General features: G+C 35.4%; 1 protein-coding gene and 1 long non-coding RNA gene across 3 annotated transcripts; one reads left to right on the top strand and one right to left on the bottom strand.

Annotated features, from left to right (window-relative positions):
• The first annotated feature begins 1054 nt into the window (after positions 1 to 1054).
• Positions 1055 to 3360, top strand: LOC127937977 (H2.0-like homeobox protein). 2 transcript variants are annotated; one of them, XM_052534323.1, is made up of 4 exons: positions 1055 to 1573; positions 1757 to 1912; positions 2090 to 2274; positions 2813 to 3360. In XM_052534323.1, the coding sequence occupies exons 1-4, from the start codon at positions 1192 to 1194 to the stop codon at positions 3110 to 3112; spliced, it is 1023 nt and encodes a 340-aa protein (XP_052390283.1). In that variant the 5' UTR covers positions 1055 to 1191; the 3' UTR covers positions 3113 to 3360. The 2 variants fall into 2 exon arrangements, with proteins under 2 accessions (XP_052390283.1, XP_052390284.1); XM_052534324.1 differs by lacking the exon at positions 1757 to 1912 and having other exon boundaries at positions 1063 to 1573.
• An 8201-nt stretch (positions 3361 to 11561) lies between these two features.
• LOC127938842 (uncharacterized) lies at positions 11562 to 14383 on the bottom strand. The gene is made up of 4 exons (XR_008148820.1): positions 13461 to 14383; positions 13084 to 13311; positions 12886 to 12955; positions 11562 to 12179 (listed from the first exon to the last, which is right to left on the bottom strand). It is a non-coding gene; the product is annotated as an uncharacterized LOC127938842 (long non-coding RNA).
• Between the last annotated feature and the right edge of the window lie 7902 nt (positions 14384 to 22285).

Genomic DNA, 22285 nt, shown 5'->3' with positions numbered 1-22285 from the left:
TAAATACATATGCGATTGGAAAGTGTGTGGAAGAAAAAACTATTAGGGTACTTTATTTTATAATCGATCAGTTTTTCTATGATAAACGGCGCGCTATTATTGGCCCAGTGATGTAAAGTCGTGCATATGGATGAAGTATCGCCTCGATGAAGTTAATTGTGTTTTCGTTCAAGTGGAGAATAGATTTCCTCTGTTTATTATAAGCATAAGGACGGATTTGCGTCAGCGCGCGACTTGCGAGTTGAGATAAAGTTGTACAAATATTGAAAAAGGGAAGTGCTACAGTCATTATAAAGTTCCAACTCTCCGAGTTGGAGGAAATAAGGGTCATCGGCTGTATCCTAAAATACTAAAGCATCTTCTATTTTTGGCCTAAATCAGGCAGGAATATCCGCTCATTTAGCCTGAATCAGAGCTCATCAACAACAGGATGAGCTGCATAGAGAGACTCCTGCTTCCTAACCCCAGAGCAGAACCTGAGCAAAGCCTAGTGATTGTGGATCGCTTTCTTATCAGAGTTTGTTGTTTGCATATTTTCGAAAATTAGAAAACCGGTCAGAAGCGCAGCGAATGCATGCAAACCCATTGTTTATAATTACGAATGCATCATTTATATTACACCATCTTCTAAAAGTATCATCTTAAATTATTATTTTCCAAGCTGTGCACCATTAAAAAAATATTAAATGTTGTCCATTCTTTCTAGTTCTATATAATGCATCCTATAAATTCGCTATAATTAAATATTAACAATATGTTTATTCGTCTATGCTAATAATGCATTGGCTTATAATGAACAACTTGTGGAATATCTAAATAAATTGGTTTCTATGTTTTTTTTTCTTATATCTGATTAAAATTACAATTTGATTCACTCAGAATGAACACGCTTGAAAACAAACTCTGAAAATGTTTTAAGGTCGTATCACATGAATCATCGCCGTTTAATAAACGTGGGGATTTTTAAGAGTCATCCTGGAAGTGCTCGTCGTGTTTGGGGCGTGTTGGACCGTTCTGTCCACTTCCATTGGCTCGCAAAGAGCCAATCAATAACGGAGGTCCTGCTTAGAGCTTTTTGGACTCCTGTCTGGAGTTTCATACTTGAGGAGAAACGCGAGAGAGGGCAGTTTGTACTCATTACATGTAGTTTTATGCGATTCTGTGTCGAGAAGTTTGGGCTTGCCTGCCGGGATGTACACGGCGGGACTCAATCCGTTTTACGCATCGAACTTTAGCCTTTGGACCGCGTACTGCTCGAGCGGTTTTGGGGTGGACAGCATGAAGAAACCCTCGTTCTGCATCGCTGATATTCTGCACGTTGGAGATGCTGAGAACATCCCCGGTTCGTCTTCGCTTATGGCTCACATCGGGGCCCGGGGATCCCCGTTACGCCCGTCCCCGGTCACTCCAAGCGCGTCCGCGTATCACATGCACGGAATACACTTTACATCCAGAGCCGCGATGCACGCGCAATCCGCGCCTCCGCTCTCCAGCAAAGACCTCAAGTTCGGGATCGATCGGATATTATCCACAGACTTCGAGCCGAGGGGAAAAGAATCGCTATCACTGAGAGGTAAGACGTATTTTGGTGAATCACACACACACAGGGGTTTTCTAGTAAGCACTTATGGAAAGGAGGACATTAAACAATTGGACGCGTCCAGCCCCAATGCGCGCACGGCCCTGTTCATAAAATCCAATACGAGTTGAATTGGCGCTTTAGCTGAATTGTTTGGTGTTTGTCGTTCTGTAACAGATCTCACATTGATTGTTAGTCCGAATCGGCAGTCAGCAGTCCATGTGTCTGCCAGCCCTTACTTCGCGTCCATGAGCGAAACCTCCTCCATGATGGGTTCAATAAGCAATGCCGCGAGGCAATCAGGGCAACATCAGTTTCAAGACACCTTCCCAGGTAGTGTAGACACCCCAGTCGAGCCCTAAAGAGCAGGAGACGCTCCTATCCTTTTGCATGCGTGTGCAGTGCCTACTTTGCACATGCTATTGAATAACATGCACACCGGCCAAACTGCATTGCATTGTTTGTGTTCTAATGGCGCGCGTGTGTGTGTGTGTTGTTTGACCCAAACAGGGCCGTACGCGGTGCTTTCAAAAGACACAATGCCACAGACTTACAAGAGGAAAAGGTCGTGGTCCAGAGCCGTGTTCTCCAACCTCCAGCGGAAAGGCCTCGAGAAGCGCTTTGAAATCCAGAAGTACGTCACGAAACCGGACAGAAAACAGCTGGCTGCGATGCTGGGCCTCACCGACGCACAGGTGAGCGACTGATTATCAATGCAAACGAATGCATACAAAAAAATAAAGGTGTTATTTATTGAAATAACGTTTTGGAATGAAACCCATGCTTTAGAGTGCAAAGAGCCATCTGGAGCTTTAGCAGCTGGAGGCTCGTGCATTTTGCGACACCCACATTTCTAGAGAAATGAAAGTCAATTATTAGCAAATGCAGGAGGGGTGCAGTTGTTTCGTTTCAAATCATCCAAATTTAGGGCATTGGGCAAGAGTTTCTGTCTTATTTTAAACCGGAAGTAAAACGACAGAGTTTCAAAACTTTCCAATTGAGTGTGGAAAGCCGTCTTGGTTATTTCAATTAATTGACAAACTTTTCGATTCAGTTTGTGCACGCATTTCTATATTGCATAGGTAAAGTGCACTAAATGCACATTCATCTTGACATCTCAAAACGGTGCATTACAATACAAAAATGCACAAACAAAAACACATTTTAATTTAAAAACACATACTCTAGCATTGGAAGAAAAAAAAAATCTAAACGATGTTCCTCATGTTTTAGGTCAAAGTTTGGTTCCAGAACCGGCGGATGAAGTGGAGGCATTCCAAAGAAGCGCAGGCGCAGAAGGACAAAGAGAAAGAGCAGACGGATAAATCCGCGACCGATACCGAAGCCAAAGAACGCGAGGACTCCGAGTGTGAAAGCGAACCGAGCGAGTCCGAATCCGAGGACGGAGCGGAGGACAAAAGCGACGTGGACATTTCTGACCTCAACAAAGCCAGTGTGATTATTCCCGGAGCTCTCGCGGTCAGCACGCACGACACATGCAGCACAGACTCCACGACAGAGCCGAGCGCGTGAGCATCTGATGGACGTCAGTTAAGCGGCTCGCGGACAGAGCGCGCGCGCGCGTGCACACACGAGCCATCGTTTCTTTGTGAAACAGACCCTTCATGACCCTTGAGAGAGGACAGCAGCGACCACTCGACCTTCATCAGACGATTTGGGAATTGAATGTTCATCAATTAAGACGTTGATAAACGTGACTGTATTATATTTGGTCTGTAAGTATTTGCACTGAAAATGTAAATAAACGTTTGTTACTAATATACCACGTGGTGTATTTATGGAAAGCAATGCACTTTAGCCGAAATTAAAAACGTAATTTAAATAAAAAATACTTTAAACAAACAGTGGATGCATTTATGTCAAACTAATTTCGTCACTTTTTCTGAAAAAAAAAAAAAAAAACAATTAGGCTATTGTGCATATTTCATATAAATGTTGTTTATTTATCGTTATGGTAATGAACTCTTGCAACACAATTCTCACTAATAGTTGCTAGCATTTATCGGTTGCATAATTCAGTAGTTCATGTCATTTTCACAATTTTGCAGAAATCGATAACACATTAAAAAAAACTCTAGTGTAAGTCTAAACAAAAGTAGCGCGTGCATCTTATTACGAGAAAAACATAATGACGGGCAAGTCTTTTTTTTTTCTTTAGCAGCAGTTAAAAAAATAATTTAAAATCTATTTCAATTATTATTATATGCCAGTTTAAATTATCATACTGATCAGTATTGATTATTCACTATATTTATTAAAATAAAGATCACGACACGCATTAAGACAATAAAATGATTCAAATGAAAATGAATATATTTATTTTTGACAAAATTATAGGATTTATTTATTTCATTTATTTATTTTGGTTAAGTGTACATTTTTAGTTATGCGTTTCATAATAGTTTTAATTTAGATTCAAATGCAAGGAATTCAATAGACAATAATCCAGATAATGTAATTCTGCCAAGGCTTTTTCGCCCTGAAAAAAGGTGATCTGGGTGAAATCTGGCTTCCAACAATAAACAGAGAGCGAAGAGCGTGGATTTATAGCTTGTATACCTTCGCTGGCTCCTGATATCAACAACAGAGCCGATGAGTATTAATGCTTTATGAATGTAAGTTCAGATCTGCGCATCAAAATCTACTCGATTTATAGACTCTGTCTGTCTCAGCTACACTTATGCAATGAGCTGGAGTGTATAATGCCACTGCAAAACTATTCGAGGATTTAGACAATAATCCATCCAGAGATATTACAGCCTCATGACATTAATATTAGTGTAGGCTTATATTTAACATCTTCAGATGAGTTATTGCACATTTAAGTATTGCAAAAAATAAATAAATAAGGTTTTCTCTAGTTTATTAAACCGTGGATAAAGAGACAGGCTGTTTACACGAGGCTCAGTTTATGTAGTTTAATGAGTTCAGTTCATAAAGTGATAAGAGCAGCTGATTCATCACAGCGTTGCGTCAGAGCGTGCAACTCTAACCCAGAGCATGGCTGTTCAGAGCAGTAGTGTCTGCATGGGAGAATAATTAGGATTTAAAAGACATTTATAAATCTGGTACATCCCAGCAGCAAAATGTTACTTGTATATATATATATAAATACTTAAATATTAAGCAAGGATGCATTAAATTAATCAAAAGTGGAAGTATGACTTTCATATTGTTACAAATGTTTCTCAACAGTTCCTTTGAACGTTCTATTCATCCGCGAATCCTGAAAAACAAAATGTATCAGTTTCAAATGTATCAAAAAAAAATATGAAACAGCCAAACGTATTTAACATTGATAATAATCAGAAATGTTTCTCGAGCAGCAAATATTATTCTGATTTCTGAAGATCATGTGACACTGAAGACTGGAGGAATGATGCTGAAAATAAAGCTTTGATCACAGAAATAAATTACAGTTTATTATACAAGAGACAACAGCTTTTTAAAATTGTAATAATATTTCGGTAAATATACGGTATTTACTATATTTCTTCCCAAATAAATGCAGCCTTGGTAAGATAATTCTCTCAAAAACATATATTTTTTTAAATATATATATATATATATATATATATGAGAGGAAATATAAGAGTATATAACAGAAAATGCCAGGACATTATCCATTAATTTTACAGACATTTCTGTTAAACATTAAAAAACAAACAAACAAAAAAACCTGTATATATTTGTAGCAATAGAAAAAAAAAAAAAAAAAAAAAACATTGTATGGGTCAAAATTATTCATGTTTCTTTTATGCAAAAATCATTAGGATATTAAGTAAAGATCATGTTCCATGAAGATATTTTAAAAATATCAAAACTTAATTTATGATTAGTAATATGCATTGCTAAGAATTCATTTAGACAACTTTAAAGATGATTTTTTTTTAGGATTTAGATTATTTTTCTTCCTCAGATTCCAGATTTTCAAATAGTTGTATCTCGACCAAATATTGTCAGATCATGACAAACCATGCATCGATGGAGATATTTAGAATATTTATTCAGCTTTCAGATGATGCATGAATCTCAATTTTGAAAAATTTACACTTAAGTCTTAACAATACAGAAAATTCCTTAATGTCAATACATCACATTGTTTCCTATTTTTTTCTTTTTTATAAAATATGTAATTGAAAAACTAAAAAAACAAAAAAAACAAAACAACAGTGACAAACTCCTAAAATGAACAATTGAAAAACTCAAAGCACTTTAGTTTCAGGTTAAAGAAGGATCCAGGGAAAAAAAAGAGACCGGACACCAATACCATGTCATCAAACAATGCCATAAATAATATGAAATCTTAGTTCATATTGCCATAATAGAGTCATTTCAGAATAACTGTTAGTTCATCTTTGACCAACACACGGAGACATGAAGATCTCAGGAAAGCAGAGCTCAGAACATGAATAATTTCCCCAAAGACCACCTGAAGAACCACGAGCTCTACTCTCCTTCAGACCTCTGGAGATCTCCGGGTTTTCCACTTAAGCACACACATTGAATTCCACTTCAGGACATTCCCCCTTCACACCTAAACCTCTTCCTGTGACCTACAGACGCTGCATTTACAGTCACAGCTGAATCACTTTCCATGGAGAACTTCTTTCTGTGCATGAATCACTCGTCTCAGATTCTCCTTGGTGAAGTTGTGAATTACGGTTGTATGCACAAACATGCAATAACAATAACAGTGCAGAAGCTAAACATAATACTGCAGCGTTTGATTTGTGAAGTGTCTTCAGAGCGTTTATGATCACTGGGAGAAATCCCATCTGGGCCAGGATTTAAAGTCCAGCGTTTCTTCACTGTTTAAAGAGCAAGTCGAAAGGAGCTGCTTCAAATAAAGGAGGGCCCTGGGTGTTTCTGCTTCCAAACACATTTGCAGAAGGATTCATGGGACTGATTCGGATCTAGATGTAAAGTTTCAGGCCTGTAATGTAAGTCAGTCCATCAGTGAATCAAGTTTGAGCAATTCAGCTTTTTCCAAAAAGTGCATCATGTTGCATTACGTTCCTAAAAAAGTGGACGTTAAAAACTAAATCACTAAATAAAGTATTAGTTAAATTCTACAATATAATAAACATAATTAATTAAAAAATAATACATTGTATATAGTAATTATTTCTAAAATGGTATAATATGTAAGATACATGTCAAATGAATATATAAAATCTAAAAGTTTATACAGTATATACATTACAAAATGTAAATAAAGTAGTTCATAATAATTAACAGAAAAATGAAATATTACATATAATAATTATATCTATTTATATATTATTTGTATTTTATATATATACATATTATGCATATGTAATTATACATGTTTATAAGAATCAACTTATATATAATAATTAATAATTCATTACCAATAATAATTAAGATAAAAAATATATACAACATGCAATAATTATATTTTATATTTTTAAAATATTAATTTTACATACATACACACACACACACACACACACACACAACACCCAAAAATATGTAAATGTAATATATTTAATGTTTATAAAATAAATTAGTATATAATAATTTAAAAATTATAATTATTATATGTAATTATTTTTTTATGAATATTATATTTTTAATATATTAATTTATTGTTTTATAAAATATATGTATGCAAAAAAATATGTACAATCTAAAAAACATATAAAATATTCATATAAATAAGTTTATACATAATCATTAATAATACATTAACAATAATAATGAATAGAAAAAGAATATATATATAAAATACAATATTAAATGTAAAAATTGTAAATGCATTAAAATGTCCTAGAAGCATTATGTATAAAATATAAAAATATTTATATATTATATAAAATGCTTTCATAATGCATTTTCTATAGCATCATTACTGAACTTTTCTTTTAAGAATATTCTGAGGTAGCACTATATTTGTTTAGTGAGCTCTGGTGAAACATTAGACCGTGGTCCTGTGCTCTGTCTGATTTACAGAAAATACCACACTTCTGCCTTCAGTTTAAAATCACGTCGTAGTGATTCAATATCCATTTGAGTGGAATAACACTGCTGAATGCATCTAAAACGCTCATATTCTGGTCCTTATTTGATAAAAACAACACATTCCCTTCGTGGGACTAGCAAAGGCGTTGTTTTTATCAAATAACGGCCAAAATACGAGCGTTTTAGATGCTTAACTTCACTTAGAAACAGATAAAACACAATATTGTTCATAATGTGTTAAAACCACAGATGAGGGCAGAGGACACTTCTGAGATAGTGTGAGTGCAGACGGAGAAAGTAAACCCTTCACCTTAAGAAAAACATATTATTATTCAGTTTAAGACGTGTGACAGGACTTTGGACGGCGGCTGGACTCTGCTTTTCTAGTTAAGGCAAGGTTTAAACTCAAGTATAATTACTTAGCTGTCATTCAAAGAAAGCAAAACTTTCAGCTCTTTTTACCTTTACCTTTTTCAATGAGAATCTGGTTTAAAACAGAATAAAACTGCACTGTATTACTGTATTATACTTGATCAAAACGTTACTGTTAAAGCTATTGCACTCATGTGATTCTGGCTCGGCCCTTTCAGATTTTGTCGAAAGGATTTTAATGAAACATTTGTTTTGTGTTACATTCAAACTTGTGTTCATATTGTCAGTCAATTTTTTTTAAAATAAATGTAATGTATTAAAAGAACCTGCTAAAGATTGGTACGTTAAATCATTAAACCGATTGCACGAGTCCCAATGTGTAAGTTTATTTGCTTCAAAAACAGCGATTTTATTCTCTGTCGCTGGGAAATATAATTTTGAGGAGCGTTTGTTTCCAGAAGCTTGATCTTCACAAGCCTCCAGAACATCATCTCACATCTTCTGAGGAACGTTTATATGTTCATTTCCCAATCATCATCGGATTGCATTATGTTTAGATCAGTAAAATCTCATCTTACGAAGACATATTAATAACCGATATAGAAAGACGTCTAGGTATCTTCTGTACTCCTATAAAGATCTCACTGTTTTACATCACAAGGATCAGAATTTTTCTGTAATAAATTGCATATATTTGCTCAATATTTCCACAGATGTCAACATTTGCCAGTTGGTTGGGAGAGGGTGAGGAAAAGAGAGTCTAAGAGGGATCTAAAGTTAAATTTAAAGATGTGTTTCTTTTGGACGCCCGTCTGCGCAGCTATAAACCAAGGGAGACATTTTCATACTCTTCATTTTTCTTGGTTTTGTTCTGAGTTTCCTCCCTTCCTCTCGCTCCACCTTGGCTCTGGTTACATGCTCCACACTGGGACATCATCGCCTCGTGAAAAACCCATGAAGAACGGCACGGATGGGGCCTGGTTGTCCTTGGCCGGCTCGTGGACTCCTTAGAGACTTCACCACACGGGCTCGCACTACTGAAGAAGGCTTTCAACACCCGTGTGATTTTAAAGCAATGCCTTGTGCACACACTTAAGTCTAATCACAGACTGTTATTGGTGCTAATGTAAAGACTCCCAAGGCCGTTGAACATGGCGATAAATAATCTGCCAACTCTCTGGCACGTCTAGCTCCTGGTTTGTTATTAGTTAGCATCGAGCGCTCCTCTGTCAGAGACTTATCTTATTAGAGGATTTAAAGACGTTTACACTGTCAGTGTTCAGCCAGACTGCAATGATATAAAAAAAACAAAGATGGAGAAGGTAATTATTGTCATCAAATGTAGAACAAAGAGGATATTTAGCTGGGTTTTTTATTTATGATGCTTTTCAACGTGGTTTTTTTAATGGAAAAGCCGTGAACATATGTATTAAAGTCCCTCACACAACTCGATGATGGGTCGTTATTTAATTAATATAAAAAAAAAATGTATGCATGTAAAACAAAGGAGCATTATGATGTTTCACAGTATATATAATTATAATTTATATATGTAATTAAATTTAATAAATTGAATATATATATATATATATATATATATATATATATATATATATATATATATATATATATATATATATATATATATATATATATATATATATATATATATATATGATTATTAAACGTATTACATTTTTTATTTAAATTATTATAATTTTTTATTACGTTTTTTTTTCACAAGATTTACCCTTTAACCGCACAAGTAAATGATCTGATTAGGGTTTTATTCATGTCTTTGTTTTTTGCTTTTACTCAAGCTTATTTGTTTTTTCACATCCTCGATACCAATTTATCAGCTCACGCAAAGGAACAAGGATGATGATGATCTGGAAAAACACAAAAGCAACACAACTACAACGCTTTAATGATGATTTAATTATAGCTTGGTACTATGAGTTAAAGCAGCTCTTATTATTACATGTAATAAATGAAAGTTAATGATGTGATCAAACCTCCAAGCTTTTCGAAACGGTAAGTATTATAGCTCAGAACGAGAAAAGATCCCACGCTAATGATTAGCATCCAACCAGACACCTTTGTAGCAATGCTAGCAAAACATGCTAGCGTACGTTGACGACACAAATCGTCTTTTATTTAAATCATCTCTTCTTCTATCTGTTCAGCAGTGAAGCCGATGATTAGTTTCAAATTAAACACAATCCCAGTCATGTTTTTGGTTCAACACGTCTGAGATGTGATTTGTTTAGAAAGACGCTGCTGTAAATCAGTGTGATGGCGCTGTGGTGTTGAAGGACCACCCTGAACTCAATGATAATGAGCTCATTATGTGACGCCTGTGAGGAGGAGAGAGACAGATGTGTGTGTGTGTGTGTGTTTGATCGCTCAGCTTGTTAAAGGCAGAGAAAGACAAACACAACACCAGCTCAGTTTGTCTTGATTGTGCTCCAAAGCAAACATTAGAGGAAAGAAACGAGATAAAGGAAAGAAAGAGACGTGACTCACTTCAGCAGCTGCTGCTTTACTGAAACACGATTCATGATGCTGAAAATACAGAGTTGATCACAGAAATAAATTACAGTTTACAATATATTGACATAGAAAATGGCTATTTTGAATCACAATAAATTTTCACAATTTTTACTGTAAATTTATCAAATAAACGCAGCCTTGGTGTAATGTGTAATTATAAATAACATTTCTCTCATCTCGTCTGCCATCCACAGAGTTTTTTATCGCAATGCATTCTGGGATTCCCCTTCACAAGTCTTTAAACCAGGAATGCACTTATGATTTTGGAAGAGATCTTTAACTAGAAGACAAAAACCTCATTAGCTAAATGTTTTCACACCAATACTTTAACATTTTTCCGATGCATTATTGTGAAATAAATTTCAGTCTGCTATCACAGACGCAGGTCAGCTGTCTTGGTTTCACACAAACTGTCATCCAAACACAAGGACAAGAAGGTGAGCGATTTTTAGAAAGTTACTTGGTTTCACATCTCCTTGCAGATTCCTCATTTGGTAGAATAAGGTTTGATACACTCTAAAAACTGCTGGGTTGAAAACAACCCAATTTGGGTTATTTTGACAACCCAGCGCTGGGTCAAAAAGGGACGAACCCAGCGCTGGGTTATTTTAACCCAACCAGTTGGGTTATCATATCTAACCCAGCCTGCTGGGTTGCCTTTTTTATGGTTTAAAATGACTATATTGCAGGGTTTCAAAAACCAGAGCGGGTGTTTTTTATCACTGTATTTCAGAAGGAAAACTACTGTATTTAGAAAATGTTCGATATCATTTTGCATGTGCTTGATAAGGCAACGTTTGTGAGCTCAGCACCGCTCTGCAGCCGTTACCGGAGAAACCTACCTCTCCCGCTCTTAGCGCCTCCTGCTGGCAGAAAATAAACTCGCAGAGTGCAGCCATGTGAGGAAACGATGCATTTCTATGTTAAAATTAACCCAAATTGAGCTAGGCATTAAACCTACAAATGTTGTTCATTTTAAATATCACTTCTACACACAAATAATAATTCGCAAAAGGAAAATATTTATTAGAAACAAGAAAAAAGTCAAAAAGTAACATGTTAGAAGAACTGCAGAAAAGGATGGCATTAACAGCTACAGAGTTCATAAACAAAGCATTGAACATTTGATGAATATAACTTAAGATCAAATTGGACTTTGTTCAATTGTATATATATTGTATAAAAATATACGAAAACACATACAATAAATTTACAATTAGTTAGGTTTTTTTCCAACTATTCTGGCATGACAGTACACAAATAAATCACAACATTAACTTTGATATTATAACATTTAACAGACGCATGTGTGTGTGTGTGTGTGTGTGTGTGTGTGTGAATGTGAGCAGGTGTATGAATGACAGAGTGTAAACTCTTCTACTAAACAACACAGAAAAAGCATTTAACTTTTTTTTTTTAACAAATTATACACTTACAGTTTGTTTCATAGTCCATGAATACAGATCATGCATCACGGTCAATTTTCATGATCTCTTTAGCATAACTGATGTAGTCATGAAGAAGCCCCATCAGCACAGCATGTGACATCTTCTACATCATCCAGGGCAGGGTCCTCCTTTAAAACCACCGCTGCATCAGTTTAGGGGAAAGAAGATTCTCCTCTCTGATCAGCATTCATCCCAAACACCGCCTGTTCTTCATCAGTGGCCTAAGAGAAACACATTTGAAAAAATTAAACATTTAATTAAACTATCGATTTTCAGGTAGAGGTGTATTCACATCCGTAATGATAGGTAAATAATCGGTTTTAAAGTTTCAACACTTGTGTGGTTGTTTAATGTCTCAGTCCACCACAGCGCTCCAGAATGGTAATAATGGCAGCACTATTGTGAGGACATGCGATATTGTTTGAATAAATATTGCTTTCAGAAAGCTTCTTTACTGAAACATTAAAACAGACATGACATTCACATACCTCACAATATTCATGTACGTGGAGAGCTGCTCTTCAAACATTTAGTTCACCAAATAATTAAAATGTTTATAATTTACTCTCCCCATGTTTTTCCAGACTCATACAAAATCTGCTCATTTTTTGGAAAACGTATGAATATATTTAATATTCTCTTTCTGTGTCCTCCATTGCTGGTCTGGGAGAGCAGTATTTTATTTAGAACATACATGTTTGCTATCATATAATTTAAGATGTATTCATATATAAATATCAGAATTTACTTCTACAATAACTCTATATTTATGAAGCTTGAAAATACTGATTATCTAAACTATAAATGGATTAACAAATATTATGAGAAAACTAAAAATATATTAATTTATGTTGTAAAGACAGACAAAAGTCTTATAGGTTTGGAATGACTTGAGGGCAAGTAAATGATTTTTTGTGTGAACTTTACCTCTAAGAGTGAAGACCAAGAATGATGACTCTCCAAATCAGACAAGACAACTCCAAAGTTGGTTTGAGTTCTGCAATAAAAAACACAGACATCAATGATCTTAATGAAATGAGCACGTGATCACACTGTTGTTGCATCAAAATGTGAAGTAAACTGGCAGGAGACAACAGAAAAATTTATTTTCTAAAAATAACTTACATAAAATCTCAAAGGAATGATGCTCTCCCATGTCTCTTGCTTTTAACATCTACAAAAACAAAAAACAAACATTATTTTACTCTTAGTAAAACACAACAACAACTGATAACATGAAATTATGAAGTTTACTTGCCTTAAACGATCTTTCCCTCTCTTCAGAAGAAGCTGAGAAAACCACCTCCTCACACAAGCAGACTTGTGTGTCCTTAACTCCAGTTAGTTTGAGTTCTGCAAAGAGGGACATCAATGGTTTCAATAAAATATTAACATATACATACATACATATATAAAATCACACTGTTTTTGCATCAAAATGTGAAGTTAACAGGCAGGACACAACAGAAACAAAAGAAAAAAGTAATAATAATTTAACTTACATCAGTCTCAAAAGAATGAAGTTATCTTGTCTCTGGATTTCAACATCTAAAAAAAAAACACACATTATTTTAGTCTTAGTAAAAATAAAGATAACTTGATGTTATTCTGAAGTTTACTCTCCTTAAACCGTCTCTCCCTCTCTTCAGAAGAACACCTCCTCCTCATCCTCACACAAACAGCTTCTGTGTCTTTAACTCTCAGCGCGAGGACAATGATGACAAAAGCTTGACAAGTCTGAAATATTACATGTAAAACATACTTTTAACAGTTACCACTTCAACAGCCTCAAAATAATTATGGTAGTCTTTACTACACAATGCCGTTTCCTTTAGGAGACAAACATACATTCAGTTTAACCGCGAAAAAAAAGACAAATTCACATGAGCGTAACCGTGACCATAACCGTCTGTTAACGCCTCAAAAAGTACAGATAATGTAAAATCTTATGTAAATATGACAAAATACATTCACAGACGTTATATTAAAAGTACATCCTCCGTTCAGTAACGTTATATGAGGCAGTTAAGACCTCCGTGTCTGAGGCGAAAACCGCGTCCGTTTTTTTTTTTTAAATATATATAACGTTAAGCTCCTTTGTTTCCGCCTTTCATAAAACCTTCCGCCTTTCATACAACCGGGTAAACAATAAAAGATAACTTTACATTTTGAATATTTACTTACCATAGTCTTTCACTCGCTTCTCGCTTCTATCACGCTGAGAAAATGGCGGCTGCTCGCACTGGAGACGTACGATTTTGACGTGACGTGCGTGCTCTCCTTCACGTCCGCGTCCTCAACCCAGCCCGCTGGGTTAAAAAAGAGAGTTATTTTCAACCCAAACTTGGGTTAAAACATCCCAAAGTCCTATCCAACGGCCTCAACCCAGCAGTTGGGTTGAAAAAACAACCCAGCGTTTTTTAGAGTGTAGGGCCAGACGCTGACAGTTATTAGCGTTCACGATTAATGATGCCTTACATACAGTGTGCTCAGTGAGTTTACAAACACAAACCCGTCCTTGTGCACTCACGGGTCAGAGAATGAAACACTGGCGTAATGTTTGCTGCACTATTTTTAGAAAACAGTGTGTTTATTCCAGCAAGTGACGTTAAAAGCAACATGCAGGCAACTTCCCACAATAGCCAAGTGTCATAGTGATGAGATCTGCAAAGAAAGATCCTAAAAACACTCAAATATTTCTAGTGTTGCCGTTTTAATCCAATACATGCAAAAATGTGACATCAACTGCATTGCATTGTGGGATACAGTATTTCACATAGTGTGCACAGAGGCAAACTGCTCATTGTGCTAATATTAATATGATCATGCATTAGATTTATGCATACTTCACATACTATGATGTAAACATGTTGCATGGTGTAAATTACATGAGCTTTAGGACTATATAGACTATCATTGAGACCAGTTTCGCAATGGAAAGCAACTTTGTTTCTTAATCTGAAATGTGTATAAATGTCTTCACTGTCTTGAAGAAACGATCATAATGTAGGTTCACCCACTGCATTGTGGGAAACAGTATTTCACATATTGTGCACAGAAAAATGGTGAAGATTTGTATTTTTTTTTTATTGCTTTCATTGTTTCTGTTTCACGTTTAATAGAGGTTCGGCCCAATAATAGCTGTGTAGTGTGGAAAAATCTCTATTTAATGTTTACTTTTTTTCCACAGTATTACTCCAGTCCAAATACTACTAGTATTTTTGCAGTATGCAATATGTTTACTGTTACTATGCATGCATCTGATGTAAGAGCATCTTTATATTTTATAATTGCATTTAAAACAATAAGCACTTTTCCACTGTGCACAATATGTGAAATGCTCACAATGCAGTAAATGCAATGATTTTTTTAAAATTATAAATCAAAACGTTTTTGCACATATTGGATTACAGATATACAACTAGATTTATCTTTTTTTTAAGTATATTTTTAAGGTGCTTTCCTTTGCAAAACTCATAATTTGCAATATGCAATATGTGTACTGCTCTCTTTTATGTAAATATCAAACATAATCCATCAAATAAATGCATACTTCACACACTATGCACAGGCCACAAATTGAATCATATTGCATACAGCAAAAAATATTAAAGCAATCATAGAAATGTGTCGATTTTCTACAGCTATTAGTGGGATGAACTGCTTAACTTTTAACACTTGAAAGATTCCATTAGATTTCCTTGAGAAATAACTTTATTGTGAAATATGGAGAGTTCAGTCAAAGCGGCCACCCATGCATTTAAACAGGACGAATCAAAACAAACAGTTTGCTGTCAAATAAACATCCATCTATCATCGGCCTCTGCTTTATCTCTCTGTATCTCTCTCCTCCGACACATGTTTGAGCTCAGACGCGTAACATCCATCAGCTAATCATTACACCCTCAGGTGCTGACCCGACACACTCCCGCGCAGCTGCTTGATCGAAGCACGGAGAGATGAGCTCTGACTGCAGGAAACCCAGAGAGGAAATGATCATGTTCTGCGGCGTCTCGAGTGCCACTTTGGGTTATTTATTTGGACAGGCGAACGATTTGGGTGGAATCCCCTGGCGATTCGTACACTTAGTGGCAGACGAGCCGGTCGGAGGTGAATCCTGTCACACACACACACACACACACACACATCACTCCCCTCGTGTCTGGAATCCCTCTTTATCTGTGTTTTAGCAGGAGGGGCGTTGGAGCCTCTAATAACACCCTGTCTGTAACAATCAGACTCTTGTGAAGGTGCTGTTGTGATGGATCACTAGCTTTGAAAACACACACCTGCTTTCCTTCAGGTCCTGGAGCTCGACAACAAGCAGCAACTTGCTGATTCAGATCGGAAAGTCACACTCATCAGTGTTTACAAAAATCATACATCACTGTGTTGTTGCTTATTTTTAGGGTGAGTGATGTAAACAAATCCATTACACTAAGTATATATATATATATATATATATATATATATATATATAAAGTATTTGAGCTAATTTCTCATTTCAGCAACATTTTAAATTTGTATTTAGTTTAATTTGATGCACTACAATTACTAAAACTGATATTAAAAAAATTAAAAACTGCATAGTCATATATAAGAAAAAATAAAAAATAAAAAAAGAATAAACTTTAACTAAAATTAAAATGAAAACAGAAAAACTATAATAATATACTTAAAATGACATTGGCAAACTAATCCTAATCTTATTATTAAGGATGCAAAATCTGGTTATTATACTTTTAATATTTAGAATTTTTATTGCATTTTAATTTTATAATTTACTGCAAGTAATTTTTATACTTTTTTTTTTAAATACCGCATGTCTATATACTTTTTATTAAATATTATTGACATTTTATTTATTTTAGTAGATCAAGTTAAAGTAAATGAATGACAAATGTTGTCTTGGCCACTATACCTTATATTTAATTTTATTTCAGTTTGCATTTATTTTCTTTCTAGCAACGAAAATACTCTTTTGTGCATTTAGTTTTAGTTATGTATAATAAATACATGCAGTGTAAACGGGTTTCACCAAATACATGCATCAAAAAGACTTCATAGAAACTTTGTCGTGTCATTTATCACTGATGCATGAACTAAACTAAGTGCATTGAGAAACTGAGAAGCCCAAGCCATGACAGCGACCTCAGACCCACAATGACTGACCGCTGGATTGAGTAACTGACCCTGTTTCTACTTTAGTCTGGTCTGAGTTTCAGCTCATTGGGAAACTTGCTGTGTGAAAGGACGATGCTAATGTAGCAAAGACCACAGTAATTTGTGAAACAGCTGCCCACAAAACTGCTCTGTAATTCAGAGGGGAAGTCAGAGAACAGGTTGTTGTTTATTAAAGTAATCAATCAGGTACAAATTACCTCCGATCATATTCAAACAGACCCATGGCTCTCTTTTCTCTCTCATAAGCTTAAATCAAATGTCAAATCATATTTCAGTGATTTCAATAGAAACATATAATGGAGAATACGATTTTAATTTTTTTAAAGCACATCAAACAAGCACCTGATCTGAATATTTCATCAACTAAGCACGATGACACAATCATACCAGTGCTTTTCAGACAACACATTTTATTGCAAAGCGTTTTTTCAGCATTTTCTAATTTTGTAAAAATAAGCCTAAAATTTTTGGTTTTGGTGACTAGGTCATATATAATTATTTTATTACTATTCCTTGCAAAATGTCACATGCATAAAGTGAAGTCAAAGGGAATATCATAATTTTTTTAAACTATTTTAGAATATTTAGTTTATTGTATTTATGCTTTTTAATGTTGTTCTATCGCAAAAAATTAAGAAGAGCAACAGCACAACTGCGAGCATGAAAACAACAGCTCAATAAACAATATGATAATTTTGAGTAATTTACAAGTAATATTATGCATTATATTTTTTTCTATTTTTGCTCCACCAACAAAAATAGTTTCAAATAAAACCACAGAATTAAACAGCACAGTAGTAGTGTTTCTGAATTAAATCTGTGTTTTTGAACAAATTGTTTCATTACTGAATGAATCAGTGCTTCTGAGTGAATCGGTTGAGTGAATGATTCAGTTGACTCACTCTTACATTTAGTTACTGAATAAATCAGTGCTTTTAAACAAATCAGTTGAGTGAATGATTTAAATGATTCACTTGTAAATTTGGTTACTGGGTCAATCAGTGTTTTGAATGAATTGGTTGATTGAATGATTCAAACGACTAACTCTTTATTTTGGTTACTGAATCAATCAAAGCTTTTGAATTAATTGGTTAAGGGAATGATTCAAATAAATAACTCTTTATTTTGGTTACTGAATCAATCAATGCTTTTGAATGAATCGTTTAAGTGAATGATTTAAACGACTAAATCTTTATTTTGGTTACTGAATGAATCAATACTTTTGAATGAATCAGTTGACTGACTGATTCAAACGACTAACTCTTTATTTTGGTTTCTGAATCAATCGATGCATTTGAATGAATCGGTTAAGTGAATGATTCAAATGACTAACCCTTTATTTTGGTTACTGAATCAATCGATGCTTTTGAATGAATCGGTTAAGTGAATGATTCAAATGACTAACCCTTTATTTTGGTTACTGAATCAATCGATGCTTTTGAATGAATCGTTTAAGTGAATGATTCAAATGACCAACAATTTATTTTGGTTACTGAATCAATCGATGCTTTTGAATGAATCGTTTAAGTGAATGATTCAAATGACCAACAATTTATTTTGGTTACTGAATCAATCGATGCTTTTGAATGAATCGTTTAAGTGAATGATTCAAATGACCAACAATTTATTTTGGTTACTGAATCAATCGATGCTTTTGAATGAAACAGTTGAATGACTGATTCAAATGATTCAATCACAAAAATCAAAAAGTCATTTATTGCCACCTACTGGCTTATCAATGTAACTAGCAATTTTTTTAATTAATCTCCACCTAAGGCATAGAATTATAGTGACTTAGGTCAAAATTGGAAATATTTAAGTGGTCCAGATCACAGTTTATAATTACACATTCATTGTTTCAATGTTCATCAGTCTAAATTTATATAATTTTATATGCCAGTTCATCTCATTTTTAAGATCCTTTTCTCTTCTTCTCTGAATTATCAGATAAATCACCATCACAAACTCCCGAAGCATCACCTACAAGAACCGAGCCGGACAAACGTCTGTGAAAAATCTGAATCTGGCTATGATTGCTATTACACAAACAGAAATGTTTCAAATGAACATAACATTAAATACTGAGCAGCGGACAAGGCAGAAAAGGTGGTTTACATCGTCGTCTTGTTAACAGGCCAAGAGAAATATGAGACGTTTAAAATGTGTGCATTAACATAATTTACTGGGCTCCTACAAAACTCAAGCGCTCTTCACAGTTGTCCTTTTTTTCTGCCTCAAGAACAGACGGGAGTAAGAAATCACCTACAGTTGCTAAATCCCACTTCATTGATACGTTCTGTCTATCCGTGGGGATATATTTCACTCCGAGCGGGCCAGGCACTGTAAACGGGGCTTTTAGGGGAATTTTCAGGCCTGTGATGGACGAGCAGAGGCTCAGCGTGGAGGTCAAAGGTCACTGTCTTTGCTGCCTGACTTGTTGATGTTATACACATGTCTCTCTCTAGAGACTTCCCAGTTTCCATTAGCTTTCCTGAGTGTGTTAAAGTTTTATTCGTGTGATTTAGTAGCCCGTGTTCCTTTTGAATTAACATTTTGGAGCAGCAGTTGCTAAATCATCCAGCGCACAATTATCCAGCGTAAAATTATGACATCATTCATGGACGTTAATGCATATAAGAATATCACCACTGGAAATAAATCCACATGGCAGAAAAGCACAGTTGCTTCATCTAAAACCTATTTGCATTCTATATATCCCGATGTTTTACAATCAAGAGGAAAAGAATGACTGCATTTCTCTCCGGGAGCTTTCAGGCTAATATGTGCCGCTAGCTGCTATTAGCACACGATTTACAAGTCCTAGGTTCGCCTGGAACGAATTACCGACTGCACTGCTGTAGGTTAACACAGAAACACGCTAGAAACATTATTTAAACATGTCACGAATGAACAACTTTATATGTTTCTGTCAATCAGAGGTGCCAACAATTACAAACTACATCCCAGTGATGTCAGAGTACTAACATTACAGTAGTAAATGCAAATATTAATATAATTCAATATATATATATATATATATATATATATATATATATATATATATATATATATATATATATATATGTATGTATGTATGTATGTATATATATATATATATATATATATATATATATATAGAACCCTTTTGGCACAAAGGTTCTTTAGGCTATTATTCATTCATATATTACATTATTCTGCAACATTTTGTATTTGTAATTAAATTATTGTTTGTAGTAACTTAATATCACATTTTAATCATGCTGATTTTTGGAGGAAAACTGAAATGGCACTCTTCGTGTGACATTGATTAACTACATAAAATGCTATAACATATACATTTTCTAACCCCCATTTAATGAAATTTGTGATCATTCACATGCATTCATAAATGCATTTGAATACACCGAATAATGCAGTGAAAGAACGCACTCAAAATGCACACGCGCACTAGTATGACTTCATCATGTAACTTTACATTAGCCTAGATGCATACACTTTTTAGGCACAATTTGTTTAGTTTTTAAATATACTTGATACTGTTAAAAGGCACATCATTAAAACCAAAAATAGGAGTTCACATATCACACCTAAACACGCTTGGAAAACGTAATTAGAACTAGCTACTAAATTAGTTAAAAATGTCTATCCATATACAGCTATGATTCGTGAACCCCGAACTGACTCAAATCATTTGCGAACCTTATCTGGAGAAAAAATGCAGCACTGCTAATCTTACCATCTTTATTCAGAGAAAACATCAAGTTCTCTTCTGTCTGGAAAATGTAAGTTTTGATATGTCATGTCATGATTCGCGAACCCGCTACGAACTCCCGAAATGATTCAAATGATTCGCGATCCCGCTCCGAACTCTCGAAATGATTCAAATGATTCGCGATCCCGCTACGAACTCCCGAAATGATTCAAATGATTCGCGATCCCGCTCCTAATTCCCGAACTGACTCAAATGATTCGCGATCCCGCTCCTAATTCCCGAACTGACTCAAATGATTCGCGATCCCGCTCCTAACTCCCGAACTGACTCAAATGATTCGCGATCCCGCTCCGAACTCTCGAACTGATTCAAATGATTCGCGATCCCGCTCCGAACTCTCGAACTGATTCAAATGATTCGCTATCCCGCTACCAACTCCCGAAATGATTCAAATGATTCGCGATCCCGCTCCTAACTCCCAAACTGACTCAAATGATTCGCGATCCCGCTACGACCTCTCGAAATGATTAAAATGATTCGCGATCCCGCTCCTAACTCCCGAACTGACTCAAATGATTCGTGATCCCGCTACGAACTCCCGAAATGATTCAAATGATCCGCGAACACGCTTTGAACTCCCGAACTGACTCAAATGATTCGCGAATCCGCTACGAACTCCCGAATTGATTCAAATGATTCGCGATCCCACTCCTAACTCTCTAACTGATTCAAATGATCCGCGAAGCCGCTCTGAACTCCCGAACTGACTCAAACTGGTTTGATTGAACCCTTAAAAAGGGTTCTATATATACATTTAGGGGTTCCAAATACATAGCGCCTGATAGAACCTTTTCTTCTAATAGTGCACTGTTAGCACCCTGCTTCTCTAATGCTTCAGCTGCCTAAAATGGAACGGATAAAAGGCACTGAAAATTTGACGGCGAGACCCTAGGAACCAGAAGCCTCATGGGTGCAATCGGTTGGCGATTAATACACTTCTAAGGTTTTCCAGGCACCTGACAGCTTGTAAGAAACACCACCTTAATTTACAACGAAACATCTTTCCACAAGCGGAAAAGATTTACCTGACGCTGCCTCGGAAGGGTTTGGAAAAAGTCCATTTGTATGATAGTTTTGGCACGTGAAAACAGAAAATCTGTGCGAGCGTTTAAGTCTGAGGTGGTATGATAGATCAAGTATTTTGCAGCCCAAACCACTATTTGACGTTGACTTTCATAAGAGTTTCTATTTAGGGATCTTCTGCCCACATTGGGTGCATCCACTTAGAGGAATCTGCCTGTGGAAATACTATTTAGCCATTTTTGGAAACATTATGTGGTTCTCCTTTAAAGTCAACATGAAGCAGTATTACTAAGCCACTTTACTTCCACTTTCTGATTGAAATGGGATCTCTAAACTTGATTTGACGCT

This window comes from Carassius gibelio, chromosome A20 (genome assembly GCF_023724105.1).
Source record: "Carassius gibelio isolate Cgi1373 ecotype wild population from Czech Republic chromosome A20, carGib1.2-hapl.c, whole genome shotgun sequence".
Classification (NCBI taxonomy): domain Eukaryota; kingdom Metazoa; phylum Chordata; class Actinopteri; order Cypriniformes; family Cyprinidae; genus Carassius; species Carassius gibelio.
This window is presented reverse-complemented; position numbering and strand designations above follow the sequence as displayed.

Coding starts and splice junctions, on each gene's coding strand:
- LOC127937977 (XM_052534323.1), top strand. CDS start 1,192: ATGTACACGGCGGGACTCAATCCGTTTTACGCATCGAACTTTAGCCTT. Junction 1,574..1,756: donor AGAATCGCTATCACTGAGAG/GTAAGACGTATT, acceptor GTTCTGTAACAG/ATCTCACATTGATTGTTAGT. Junction 2,275..2,812: donor TGGGCCTCACCGACGCACAG/GTGAGCGACTGA, acceptor CTCATGTTTTAG/GTCAAAGTTTGGTTCCAGAA.